General features: G+C 33.2%; 1 protein-coding gene across 1 annotated transcript; it reads left to right on the forward strand.

Moving 5' to 3' along the window:
- Nucleotides 1-3,992: 3,992 nt before the first annotated feature.
- Nucleotides 3,993-11,770, forward strand: LOC142618566 (uncharacterized). The gene is made up of 6 exons (XM_075791510.1): nt 3,993-4,103; nt 4,342-5,086; nt 7,581-9,208; nt 10,060-10,248; nt 10,369-10,546; nt 10,613-11,770. The coding sequence occupies exons 2-6, from the start codon at nt 4,390-4,392 to the stop codon at nt 11,551-11,553; spliced, it is 3,633 nt and encodes a 1,210-aa protein (XP_075647625.1). The 5' UTR covers nt 3,993-4,103; nt 4,342-4,389; the 3' UTR covers nt 11,554-11,770.
- The last annotated feature ends 3,223 nt before the right edge of the window (nt 11,771-14,993 follow it).

Genomic DNA, 14,993 nt, shown 5'->3' on the forward strand with positions numbered 1-14,993 from the left:
ACTAGGGTTTGCCTTTTATATTTAGGGCAAAACATAAAACCCTACACGTCATATGGACTTAGGGCTGAGTTGAAAATTTTGCAGAAAAAAAAAACAATCTGCATGACTTTCGATCGGTCGAGTCTAATTCTCGATCGATCGAGACAGACAGAATTGCACAGTAACTTTTGCAGCAATTTGATTCCAACTTTACATTAAAGACACATACTTTGAGCAAGTCTAAAACATAACTAGACACATGTTTTGATCATGATTTACCAACAATACATATTAGAGTTCTAATACATTAGTTCTTAAGTACTTATATTAGAGTTCTAATACATTAGTTCCTAAGTACTTAGAACCTAACAGTATCCTAGAGAAGAAAAGTCAAGAGAAGATTTGCTACATTGGTTTTAGGCGTTGCCAACTATGAAGGCTTGAATCTCCTTAAACATAGCGAGATATACTCACGTCTCAATCCAATTGTGTTGAGATCTTCAGAATAATTTTTATTGTAATTTTTATATTTCTCTTATGATTTTTATTGTATTTGCACCAACAAAAACTCACTCCTTTGCTAGCTTACTTTCTCAATAGTGACTGTTTTTGTTGAACATATTTGCTAGATTTTGGTTGTCTTGTGATAGGAGAGTCAAGTCCTCTTCTTAAAAAATGAGTCCCCTATTTATACTTAGAATCAATGGTTCCTAATATTTTCTTTCTCCTATGTTGCACTTGCTCCTCATACTTCGATTCCACTTGTCTTGCTTCCAGGCTGTTCAAAACTTCAATAATCACTGCTATTCTTATGATCTACACGCTTAATCTATGTTCATGCTTTGCACATGATGCGACCTGCACCACTTGTTATGCTGTTGGTGAGTGAAGAGTTTCAAATATTTATAGCCAACAACTTTGAAACCAAATAATCTCCTTGTCAGGTTCAGCAATTGCAACTTATTCAGATTCTGTAATTGAAAATGCCATTTTTTTTGTGTAATTGAGAGACCCAACTCACTGTTATACAACCCAAAATAAATACAAACTCAGTAGTACTGTTTCTTATAGTTCTGTCAATATCAAATTTGCTATAAGTCTAAGCCAATATAAAGCTATATATAGTTCCATATTTGCTCTTGAAACATAGTAACAAGTTTGTGTTACCTTTCAAGTATCTTATTAAGGATCCACATTATTCCAATGTCGCTTACTAGGGTTACTCATATCGCAACTCCCAATATTACATGTACTATGTTTCCATCCAGTACAAACCGTAACAAACAATAAGGCTGTCAAATGCCAATTTTTGAAGCATATGGGACACTTTCCATGTAGGCAAGCCCCTTCCCTGTCTTGGCTAAATGCTCTCTCTTTAGTTTGAAGTGACATCAACGAGAATGAAGAGAAAAATAATTCTGTGCAATTCTTTTTTTCTTTTTCCAAAATTAAAGGACAATATTAAGCAAGAAATTAAATAAAATAGATAGCTACATTTGTGTCTACCAACAATGTATATGTCATAGTTATATTGAGTTGGCTCATTCTTAAAAAAATAATAAAATAAAAATTCAATGTTTGGCTGGCTTGACTTTCAGCTTTTATTAGCTTGGAAACGCCATCTCTTGGTCTTGGCTCTTCAATAGTTCAATCTATACTGTTATTTGATCATATAATCAAGAAAACAAAAACCCAAAGAAATAAAAATAAGAAAATGTTATCTTTCCCCCTTCAATTACTGGTGTCAAGCACTTTAAAAAGTTGCACTTTAAATTGTATTTGCTTTTTCAACAAAAATAAACTTTTTAGTTATATTTTCTTTATCATTGATTGCTTTAGGCTCCCTTTTTGAAGCAAGTGATTTACACAAGAGAATTTTAATAATTTGATAACAAAATTAGTAAAATACGTGTTCTATAGAATTTATACTATATGTTACACGTATATTCATATTTTACAAAATATCATTTATCATATAAATAAAATACTTTTAAAAATACATGTTTTCTAATTTAAAGTGTAAAATATGTATTAAAATTTTTATGTATTACTTATACAAAAAGACTTCAACTTAACTATATTTTAATAGAGTTATCAACCATGCATTTTGTTAGGGTGTGTCAATATATAGGACAACAAAACTATCAAAATCAATATTTTTAGTCTCATGTTTTACAATTTATGTTAGAAATTTGCATTTTTATTATAATCTTTTTATTTGTTAAGTTTTTTCTACAATTTGAATGATTATATTTTAAATAAATAAACAATAAAATCATTTTAAATTAACTATAGTAATATGTAACAATAGATAAAAAAAAATTTACTAAGTAAGTGAATGAAGAAATATATTAAACATAATCTCCTTTTTTACTTTGTTACACACACCCATTATCTACTTTATGTTTTTTCTTTTTTCTAAGTAAGTGATTGAAAGAATATATTAAAAACGATCTCCTTTATTTGTTTACGTGTTACACACACTATTATCCTATTAAATTAGAATATAATAAAAGAAATAATTTAACTTATATAATCATTTCTTAATATTAAATTTTCTTTTAAATCATAATATATCCGTACGTATATTCTCCTACTTATGTTTATTTTATTCTTGTCTTCTGTGTCATATATTTAATGCTTTTTAATAAAAAAAATTAAACAGAATGAAACTTATATGTATTTCATTTCGTATATTACTAATCATATTTTAGACTAAAAAAACAGAGTCAAACAGTGTGATCTTATATAAATAATAAATACAATATTTTAAATTTATGGTTAAAATTTTTCCAATAGTTTAGGGGGTGGAAAAAGAATATTTAAAAAAGAATATATAGTTGAGGGATGAAAAGAAATATTTTTTAAACTAAAGGACAAATTATGTAATATCTTCAATAATTAAAGACAAAGAAGAAGAACCTTTTATAATTTAGGGACTCAAGTCAAAATTCATGTCATGAAAATAGGATAAAGTTTACCTACAAATTCAGTTGTAGTCATTGGATACAACTTCCACTAAAAAATTAATATGGCTACAAATTTTGAATATTTAATTGTCGAATTGCATATTAATTATATATGTGAGGACACTAATCGGACTTATCCGCTTTGGGGAGCCAGTCCCTCACGGTTTAATCTCAAGCGGCGTGGAGAACGATACCTGGAGCAAGGGCTGACCTTGGAACTCGGCAGGCCGTCCCACATCGACAAGAGATCCCTCCCACATGTGGTTTATAAGCGTCTGGCGCGACCACATGTGTACCACTACTACACATGTGGTACACATGTGGTCGCGCCAGACGCTTATAAACCACATGTGGGAGGGATCTCTTGTCGATGTGGGACGGCCTGCCGAGTTCCAAGGTCAGCCCTTGCTCCAGGTATCGTTCTCCACGCCGCTTGAGATTAAACCGTGAGGGACTGGCTCCCCAAAGCGGATAAGTCCGATTAGTGTCCTCACAATATCCTTAAAACATATGTTAAATTTCGTGCCAATCAGATGATATTTACTGTTCGATTCATAAACTTATTTTTATGCATAATTTTAAATTACAAAAACTTGAAATTTAAACATTTGATTGATGATATAACTATTAATTTTTTTAATCTTTTATAAATATTTCAAGCACAAAGAATATAAAAAGAAAATATAATCTAATGATAGATTTTTCAAAATTCACATCAAATAAAAACTGAGATAGATTTCGTAACTTGCTATTCTCTTGCAGAGTAGGCAAAGATTTACCTCTGCAGAAAATATATTGAGTAGAGTTGTAGTCAATAACTACAATCAAATTTATAACTAAACTTTGTAGATGAAACTAATAAAAATTTGTAGCCAAACTTTATACATGAAAATAATATTTTGACCAAAATTTTCTCTATCTAAAGAACTTAGACATATGGTGTTTAATTGGCTAAAAAGAAGTGTAGGGGTTATTAATAAATAAATAAATAAGGTACAGGGGCTTATTTGTAAATGAGATTAAAAAAATAATACTAAAGAGAACCAACAACCCAGAAGTGAATAACTGGACTCCGAACTTTTCATTGAAGGTGGAAACATAGACAACACCACACAACACGACACGGCACTGCTCTTCTCAGTCTTCACTCTTCTGGTATGAATCTCTGTAATCCTTTCAATTTTCAATACTATTTACATCACAATCATCGTTATTCTTATCTAGATTTTCATATTATATATCTCTAACATGATCAATACTTAATTTAATGCTCTTTGATTAATGTTGTTTTTGATCATATATATCCATGAAGTTCATTTTTTTTTCAGTATTAGTTTGATTATTGCTTTGATATCCATTGGTTTTGATGTAAAAATTTCTGGGTTTTGATCAGTTTGACTCAATTATCTCTTGCAACCAAAAAACAAAGAAAATTTAAAAGATGATGGGTTATGGGTCTTATGGTTATGTATCTTCATCATCAACTTCAAATTTGTCAGCTTTAGCTCCACCTTTTACTGTTGATCGGTCTGCTGTTCCAAAACCCATTTCAAATCCACTTGTGGATTTGAATGATTCCCCTTATGGTGTTCCCCTGAATCCTTCTCTGCACAATTGGCTCCCTTCCCACTATCCCAATTCTAGAACCGATTTCTTTTCCAACCACACGTCAGAATTTGATCCTTTTCCTTCATCTGATGCGTTTCGATACCCGGGCTTGGAGGAGATTAAGTCACCCAATACCCATTTGTCTCCAGTGAACCCTATAGCACCTGCTGCATCTTCTGATGCATTCTTGTATGGTCAATGCTCGGATGGTGTTGCCACGAGTATTCTTGAAGCTAAACCATATTATCCCACATATGTCCCACCTGCAGCTCAAGGCTCTAGTAGTCCATTGGTGGTTCCTGATGATATTAGTTATGATTGGTTTTCGAGTTCCCATGTTCCAGCCTTAGATGGGTCCTCTCACAATGAATACACTCAGTCCAGTTTGGATTATACTGCCCTTTGGGGTGACTCATGGAGTAGATTTGGAGACTGGGATCATGGTAAACAGGTGGAACTTGATGGGAGTTTCTGCTCAAAGGGGTCGAGTGTAGCTGGTTCATCCATTTACAAGAATTATATGAACAAAGGTATCTCTACTTTACCTTTAAATATAGATAATTTTTTTATTAATTTCAGTTAGTATGCGTGTTAGTTATCTTTCTTGTGGATGCTATGGAGCACTGCTTTCAATCTTATTATGGTTCAATGTCATTGGTCAATTTGTTCTTGTTGAAATTTTTGTTATTCCATGAAATTCATTTTTTGCACAGTTTTCTTAATTTTACTCATCTTTGTATGTGGCACCTGTTTTCTATATATCTGTAATTTTTCTTTTTATACCTATCAAAAAAAAAAAAATTTCCTATCAAAAAAGTAATTTTGCTTTTTATGTATCACTTAGCTATCTTCTCATTGGCTGTGGCACCTGTTTTACATATCACCTTAGATGGGTAGTTTTTGACGACTCTGCTGGATCCTCTATGAACTCTTAAATTGATTTTTAAAAATCCAGACAATACATTGCTGTGTAACATTCTCAATTTCGTTAATGCTATGATGCCCTCAACCTGAGATCTCTCTCTCCCCCCTTACATCTAACCCACAGGTTGTATAATATCCTTCATCAATATTGCCCATTAAATCCCATTATCATGCAAACAAGGGGATTGCATGATACATGCCAGCTGGATAGTTTTGGGTGAGTCTGCTGGATCCTCTGAACTTTTAAATTGATTTGTAAAAATGCAGACAATACATGCCTGTGTAACATTCTCAATTTGGTGATCACTAAGATAGAAAACCACTTATGCAGGGCATTTCAAGAGGCTATTTACATTTTTAGCCTTGTCACAAACCAGTAGCAAGTAGCAACAGTAGCTAATTCAGCAGCCAGCCTAATCCTATTGTAACTAATTAGTTAGTTAGATGATTGTTTAAGCATTGGCCAATAGGATTTAGACACTTGTCAATCATCTAGAAGGCTGCCAAAGTCAATTGACTAGTATAAGTACAAGAATGTAAGCACTTTGTAAATCAGTTTTGTATGTGAATGGAAATAAGCCTTTGAGATCTTTTCTTGAGAACTTTGTGTTCTTTGTAGTGCTGCCTAACCACCTATAAATTAGTTCTAAGCAACTCACATTCCATCTAATTCACAGCCCATCACCTTCCCTGCATCAAACCCCTCCACCTGTTCTCCCCCCCCCCCCCCCCCCCAAAAAAAAAAACCTTTTTTGAAATACCCTTCATCAATATTTCCCATGAGCACAGGAGCAAGGGGAATGTGTGATACACACAATTGGCTTCCCATTTTATTTTGGGCATTAAGCTTTATAATTTTTCCTGATTGTGTAAAGAACATATGCAATGGGGGTTGGAATGGTAGCCATCTGTAGAAGGTTAAACTGAAAAGGAGATTGAGAGAGATTGATTTGGGTAATCAAAGTATATTTTTATCTCTATTGATTTATATTTTTAGCCTTCACTGCATCCTGTTTTGTCATATAGGATATCTTATAAGAGACTTCCCTCACCCTTTTTCTCAACTTGCATTGGTGACATAGCACAAGGGGGAACAAACAAAATCTTATTTAAAACTTCTGGGCAGATCTGGGCAGTACTTAGATTTTGAGGATTGGGGATAGGGTTTTGTGGGAAGAGAGTTGGAAAGTAGTAAGAATTAGAGGGTTTCCAATGGAGGGAAGGAATAGTAAGATTTATGGATGAAACAAAGGGGAAAAATCAAAATTTGGGTTGCTGCGAACAGTGGTGTGAACAGAAACTGTGATCTCTTAGAAGGTTGCATCACACAAACCAGTAACTAGCTTCATGGCTTCTCTAAAAATCTGAAAACTTTATTATTCCCAATAGAAATCATTACAACTCTTTAAAATAGAAGATTAATACATATTCCTAGTTGAAATAAGATTTTATTTTAAACTCCTGATAAGGCTTGGACTTGGACTCCCTGGGCTTTAATACTGAACCCAAACTAAATAACTGAACTCAAATTAAACCAAAATAAGACCGAATGGACTATTAGCACAGCCCATCCCGGAAATTATTAAATTACAAAATAACCCTTGCCACTTAAAAATAAATAAAACAAAATAAAACTGACATTGACCTACTGCATGCATCAATTGGCCTCACTCAAGGCCTTATGTCTCTATATGTATTTATAACTATTTGTTTATTTTTTAGAGAACTTTATGATACGAGAAGAAAAAAAATTAATTCTAATTCAGTCTTGTTGAATTTTAGAAGTCCATTGTATTTTTTATTGGTCAATTAGTTTTTTTAGGTCTTATTAGTTAATGAGGTTATTATTATTTTATTTAATTATTTAATTTCCTAGAGTTAAGATTATTCTGTAATTCATTAATTGGATGAGTTAAGGTTATTTTTGTAATTCATTAATTGGATTTTCCTATAGAAGTTAGAATCAATGAAGAATGGACACGAACACGGACACAAAGCATATTTCTCCTTGATTATTATGATTTTTTATAATGCACAGGAGCTGCTAATGCATCTAAGGGGTTGAACACATGAAGAAGCTTTTTTTTTTTTTTTTGATAGGTAACACACATGAAGAATCTTCCCATATCATTGATATGTTAGGTTGGGAAAAGGATGGTAGGTGTGTAAGCATGGAGCAGTCAAATGATAAATCCTTCTCAGGTTCAAAACCCAGAATCATGCCTTTTGATTATTCAAAATCATCTCTCTCAGATCGTACTTCAGTACTTCCAGAAAACCACCCTGAGGCACCATCCTATAAACTAGTCACAAATTCCAGTAAACGTCAAGTACCATTCAGTGCTTCATATGGGAAAGACACAAGAGAGCATGATGCTAGTCTGAGTGGTAGTGCATCATTTGTGACATCTTCGCCTTCGCTTGTCATTAGACCTCCAGATGTTGTCACCACCATTTCTGCATCAAATAAAGGTCCATTAAAGGATGTGAATTTTAGGACTGATGCAGCTGATCCTGATCTTCATGGTAATAATCCCTCTTATGTGAATGAACTGCATCCCTTGTTAAGTTCTGAAGGCAGAGTTCGGTTTGATGCCAGCCAACTCAGAATTCATTTAGACAGAAATGATCCTGTTAGTGTGGAATCATTCTCAGCAAAAGACAAAGAGCTGTCAATGGACAAAAGCATTTCTGAGGATGCTTTGGATCAAATATTCAAAGCAAAATCTGGAGTTCAAATTTCTCATACAAGTTCAGATGGATTCAATTTGCCCCTTGAATTTACCCAAGCCATCAATTCTGTTGAGAATTCTTCTGAGAGCTTAGATCATTATAACCCTGCTGTGGACTCACCATGCTGGAAAGGAGCACCAATTGGTTGTTTTTCACCATTTGAAGCTTCTAAGGCTGTCAGTTCTCAGTACCTGAAGACATTAGAATCATGCAATAATTCAGATTTTCAACTGCCTCAGTTTTTCCCTTTCAATATTGATGATGCTGTAAAACTCTCCTCACAAAATCCAATTGAGAAGACAGTGTATCATGAATTTGGATCTCTGGAAAATAGTTTAGCTGCTTCTCCAAAGAGGCCTTCAGTTGCTAATTTAACATTTAGTGAATGCAGATCAGATGATGCTGCTAAAGCGGGATCCTTTTATTCTAAAGAAAGCTGTGGCTATGGGGTTCAACATTCTGATAAAGCTTTTGAACCTGGGAAAGATGATGCTTCACCCAGCCAGTCTACAGGTTATTTGGACTTAAAATCTTTACTCACAATGCAACATCTTGAAGAAAGTACTGTAACATCTGAAAAAAAGTACTCATCAGAGACTTGTGTTGTGGATGCTGGATCAAATAGAAACAATACCTCAAGATCTGGTGCATCAAATGTGCCATTCCATGGCACTGAAGATGCTCTGTCTTCACTGGCTTCTGTTGAAGATGCTTCTGCTAAGCTTACCAAATTGCATAAGGCAGATTCAACTTCAAAAATAGATGTCCAGATGTTGGTTAATACGATTTATAACCTGTCTGAAATGCTTTTATTTCACTCTTCAAATGATTCAATTGAACTGAAGGAAGGAGACCATGAGTCTCTTAAAAATGTCATCCTTAATCTTCATCAATGTTTATTAAAGGGCACTGAACAAAAGCTTCCAACACCAGAATCACTGTTTCCTGAGCAAGGCACATCTCAATATCTTGAAGAGTTACCCAAGCTTCACAAGGTATGTTGTTTCTTCTGTTTGGATTGTTCTCCGAAACCAACCCTCCCCCTCCCACCCCCCCCCCCCCCAATACAGGAACATGTATAGCATGAAGAGATTTTACGCTAAAAGTCATGATGATCTTTTAGATATGGGAATCAATTTTGCAGCATGACGAGCTATTTATACGGGTCATAGACCTTGGATATAATGTAAAGACAATTCATCTTTCTTAGGAGAACAGCTTTCTTCTCTTGAGGAAGTTTTGACTTTCCAGCCATCTGTGTAATGATAATTTCTTGAAATGAGATGGATGCATAATATGTATAAGATGCAGCTCCCTGTTTACAGTAAAAGTCAAAATGATCTTTTAGATATGGGAATCAATTTTGCAGCATGACGGGCATTTTATATGGGTTGTAGACCCCAGATATATTATAAGAAAACTTATCTTTCTTTGGAGAAGAGCTTTCTTCTTTTGTGGAAGTTTTGACTTTCCAGCCATCTGCATAATGATAATTTCTTGAAATGAGATGAATGCATAAGATGTAAAAGATGCAGCTCCCTTTTTATTCTAGCCGACTGAAAGGCTACAAACCCAGTATAATATTTTTTTCATCGATTTAAACTTTATTAGTTTTATGTAGATTATGACAGTTATATGACTGTTTCTTTTGTAACAATGTACTCTTATTTATAGGGATTTGTGAAGTCTACCACCTTCTATTCTAGATTGAATTTGTCAGTTGTTTTTGTCGTTTGTTGCTTTTCTTGCTTTTAAATTTGGTTCCATGATGCTGAGGTAAAGTAAATCAGCACAAGAATATTTTTGTAATATCTCAATTATGCTGTACGGATAATGTCTTCTTCAGGAAGTGAGTGGGGACAGGCCTAGGTTGGCAAAGGAGGCGGCGATCATCGCTCAGGATCAGCTTGACCATCAGTGTCTACATGAGGAAAAGCATCATCATATTGTGTCTGTTAATAAAAATGAGAAGGTATCAGATTCTGTTTGTGTGAAGGGTGATGCTAACATGGTGAAAGAAGATAATATGACCCAGGTATTTTTTTTCTGTTTATTTTGTATATAAGAATAATAAATGTTAACCATTATTCTTCCCATGAAGAATGCAAAAGGAGGGGGAAAAAGAAACTAAAATGCCATGGATCTCGATTGACAGGCTATTATGAAGGTTCTCAATGATAATTTTAAATATGAGGAAGATATGCAGCCAAAGAGCCTCTTGTATAAGAATTTATGGCTTGAGGCAGAAGCTGAATTATGTTCCGTTAACTATAAAGCTCGCTATAATCGCATGAAGATTGAAATGGAGAAATCTGAGTTGGACAAGACAAAAGGTTAGAATTTCTATCTAAAACCACTGGTTCTGTCATTATTGCTTAACCTAATTTCTTCTGCTTCAGATGTGTCAGAAAATACTATGAATGTGGAGAAAGAACTAAGATCCAAGGTTTCTCATGAAATGAACACTGTTGACAAATTGGCACCTGAGGCTAGGGGTGGCGTCTCCCCTGTTATTTCCATCCAGGATACCCCTTCCATCCCAGATGTTATGTTCAGATATAGTATTCTAAATGACCGGATCGACCACTTGAATTCCGCTACAGATGTGGAGGGACCATCGAGCTCAAAAGTGTATCCTGATCTGAACAAGGTTGACCAGTTGGCATCTGAAACAGCTGAAGAAAAGTCTCTGACCCAAGATATTTCCATTCAGAATTCTCCCATCATTGACACCACCTGCCATGCAGATAGTGTTATGGCTAGATTTCACATTCTAAAATGCCGGGTTGAGAATTCAAATTCTGTAACATCTACAGATGTAGAGGAGCCATCAAGCATAGATGTTATTCCTGATCTGATCAACGTTGACAAATTGGTGCCTGAAGCAACTGAAGTGAAGGGTAGCCCAATCCCAGATGTTTCCACCCAGAATTCTCCTGTTTCAACCCTAAGCCGCCACACAGAAGATGTAGAATCTTCTGTCATGGCCAGATTCCATGTTCTTAAACACCGGATTGACAATGTGAATTCCATGGATGTGAAAAGGCAAGAATTTCCAGAGGTCTTCCATTTTGGATTTGCTGGTGAGAGTAAGCATAGGCCAATTATTAGAGACAAATCAGAGGATGGAAGTGTGGATGTAACACTGGCACCTGTCTTGCAGCACCACTCTGCCGACAGTTCTGAAGGCAGTTTAACTGTGAAGGAGTTCTATCTGTGTAAGGATGACCCAGTGATACAACCTTGTCAGTCCAACAGGCTTGGCGACCCACTTCCAGCAGGTTGGTTTGACACTACATCAGATTGGGAACATGTAATGAAGGAGGATTTTGAGGAGTAGAACTGTCAAGACCTGAATCTCCCTTGGGTAAATGGCTCTATATCCTCCGAAAGACATTTATATGCTGTTTCTGGTAAAGAAACATGGCAGTTACTTGTATTATAAAGAGTATGTGACTGCTTTCTGAACTTGTAAAAAGCTCATAAACGTGTCTGGATTTTCAGAACCTATGTGTTTGTTTCCTTTTTTTTTTTTTATAGCTATTTGTCTTGCAACTTGTATAGCTTTCTGTTTCTGTGTTCTGCATATATTTTGGTACTTTTTGATCTATCTGAAGTGGTTTAGGACTAAATTCCTTGGAACTATATTGTGGTCTAGCTTCAGCAGCCAAAGATAAGAGTTACCTAGCTGGAACAAAAGATATATAAATATATTTATATATGATCCACATAAATAGTGAGAAATAGATCTCCATTAGTCTAGTTAAAATTATGTTTCAACATTTAGTTTACTCCTATATTTTACTTCCTTTTTTTCTTTCTTACAATAAGTGGGTGAAAAAGAGATATGAAACTATGTTGTCTTTATTTATTGGGAGAATTAGGCACAAGACATTTGGTTGTAATCTTAACGGATAAATCAAGGCGAGCAGTACCTCCATCACTCTGCTGTGAACTAGTTTTATTTTTTGTTTATCTTATATTAGAGATGAACTACATTTGTAGTTTACCAAATAGGGTTTGGCTTACCTCTAATATTTTTTTAACTGGAAGTGTCATTTTGTTTTAAATACACAATAGCAAGTGGTAGTAGGTTTTAATCTCCACCTTTTATTTAGTTATTGGGTGATGTGGTAATTTTTCATTAAAGCAAAAGAAGATTTCAGTTAAAAAAATACTAGAGGTAAGTCAACCCTACCAAATATTGACTTACGAGGATAAACATTTATTACTCGTCAATTGATCACAATTATTAGATTTTGAACTGATTTTTTTTAAAGCTTATATTAGAACTAAACTAATTATGTAATTTATAAACACAAGTTGCAAACCCTAATTATTCTATAATAATATAATGTAAAACTTATAGGTTAGATAGTGCATGTGTTTTTTTTTTTTTTTTTTTCTATTTTAATAAGTTTTATGTAATGAAATAAATAATATATTTTATATTCAACAACAATACATAGTGATATATATTTAACTTAATTAAATGGAGAAGATTTGGACTCACTTTTCAATCCATCTAATAACATATATATATATATATATATATATATAGAGAGAGAGAGAGAGAGAGAGAGAGAGAGAGAGTGTGTCATATCATTTCAAATTTTAATGACCTAGCAGTATTAGATGCATATTAGAATCCTCTCTATTTTAAATGAATTCATTTCATAGTTCAAATAGAATAATACAAATATGAAGGTGCATCTTGTTCCATATCCAAATCTAGAAGCTTAGCTCTAAACACAGGGAAATCAACAAACGATAGTAGGTGAAGAATCGGAACCCATAAACTTTGAGAAGGCAAGCAACAACTAAGTTGGAATTGCAAGAGTCTATTTGCTGGACACACTTGATGAAGTTCACATATTCAAATGTTTTAAAAACAAAATGTGGGTTTGGAGTGATCCCCTCATGCTTGCATACCCTGTTTTGCCATAAGAAAAGAAGTCTTCATGGTCTTTATTTATTTACTTTATTATCAATTTGATAACCTCCGGTCATCCTTTTAACTGGAAGATGCCCAGAAGAAATAGAAGGCATCTTGACAAGAGAAAAAGAAAGACTTGTTGACTTGACCCACGACAGTTAGAGGGTGTGATTCGTGAATGCTCAGCCTCTTAATCCACCAATTACATGGGAAATGGTTTCTCCTTTCAATTGTAAATAACTAGTGAGTTCCGTGCGATATACGGATAAAATGGATAATATTGTAATATTTTATGTAAAATAGTTTTGAAGAATGTGGTATATGTATTATAACATAATTGTTATAGAATTTTATTAATAATGAGTTCATCATTAAAAACAAAAATTATAAATTACACACACATATCTATTATAATTATTCAAATGAAGTAATGAGAAAAAAAAAAAAAAAAACAATTTTGAAGGAATATCATATAATAAAAGTTGATATAGAACAAAATTCACATCCAAAATACCCACAGTCATTCACATCATTTACAAAACCCACAAATCCACCACATTCAACCTTAACATCATAATCGTAATTGTCGTTGTCACTTAATATAAAATGCAAGTCCCTTTCCTTGGTTGTAGCCAATTCAAAACGGGTTAGGATTAAATGAAATAACAATGTTAGAACTAGGTAGGTGTTATCAAAAGATGGAAAGTAAATGACATCATTTTTTATCTATGTGAATTTGACATGGGATGGAATGAAGGGCTATGGGTAGGTATATATAAAAGGCTAGAAGTGCAAGAGGTGAAAATTGTAAATTAAAATGCAAAGAGTTTTGTGTGTGTGTGTGAGGGATGAAAAGTCTGGAAACAATGAACCAAATGATACATAGAATATTTATTTTTAAATTAGAAAAGTATTGTAATATTGAACCAAATAAAACAAAATGTCAATATTTAATTTGTTCTTATCTCTGATGTGGTACTTGAGAATATTTTAATTCTCTTTGCATAGAATGCGCCAATTGACAGAACTTCATACTTTCTCGCAAGTCTCTGTTTTATATATATATATATATAATCATTACATTTAAAAAATAAAGATACATATTGTCTTTGTTTAAAGGAAAATGAAAAGGGTTCTATTTATTTATTTTATTATCAATTTGATAACTTCCAGTCATTCTTTTGGCTGGAAGATGCCTAGAAGAGAGAGAAGGCATCTTGGCAAAAGAAAAAGAAAAAGAAAAAAAAGATTTATTGACTTATTCCACAATAGTTAAAGGGTGAAAAATGTAACTTTCTTTTGAGAAGGAGAATATGAAAAATGTAATTTAATAAAAAGATTTAACTTACTTAATTATAATATTATTTTATATAAATAGAGAAGATGTTATTAAAATGACTTTAAAAAAAATAACGTAATCAATTATTGATTTGAACATATCCAGGAATATTTTTAAAAAATGTACACTCTCATTCCATGAAACACATATAATATGTTAGATTAAGTTTAAATTATTATAAAATTTTGGAATTAAAGTTTTTTTTTTTCTTTCCAAATATAATTATATAATATCTATATTATTGAAACTTGAATTTTAAAGTAATTTTTTAAATATTTATCATGTTTATTGCTTTTTTTGGAATTACAAAGAGTCTATTTGCTGGACACACTTAATTTAGTTCGCATATTCAAATGTTTAAAAAACAAAATGTGGGTGTGGAGACTGATCCCCTCTTGCTTGCATACCCTGTTTTGCTAAAAGAAAAGAAGTCTTCATGGTCTTTATTTATTTACATTTTTTATCAATTTGATAACTTCCAGTCATCCTTTTGACTGGAAGATGC

Source organism: Castanea sativa, chromosome 12 (assembly GCF_040712315.1).
Source record: "Castanea sativa cultivar Marrone di Chiusa Pesio chromosome 12, ASM4071231v1".
NCBI lineage: Eukaryota > Viridiplantae > Streptophyta > Magnoliopsida > Fagales > Fagaceae > Castanea > Castanea sativa.

What these genes read in the sequence shown, in the direction of transcription:
- LOC142618566 (XM_075791510.1), top strand. Translation starts at nt 4,390, where the DNA reads ATGATGGGTTATGGGTCTTATGGTTATGTATCTTCATCATCAACTTCA. An exon ending in AAGAAGATAATATGACCCAG is followed by an intron (nt 10,249 to 10,368) that starts GTATTTTTTTTC and finishes CTCGATTGACAG; the next exon opens with GCTATTATGAAGGTTCTCAA. An exon ending in TGAGTTGGACAAGACAAAAG is followed by an intron (nt 10,547 to 10,612) that starts GTTAGAATTTCT and finishes CTTCTGCTTCAG; the next exon opens with ATGTGTCAGAAAATACTATG.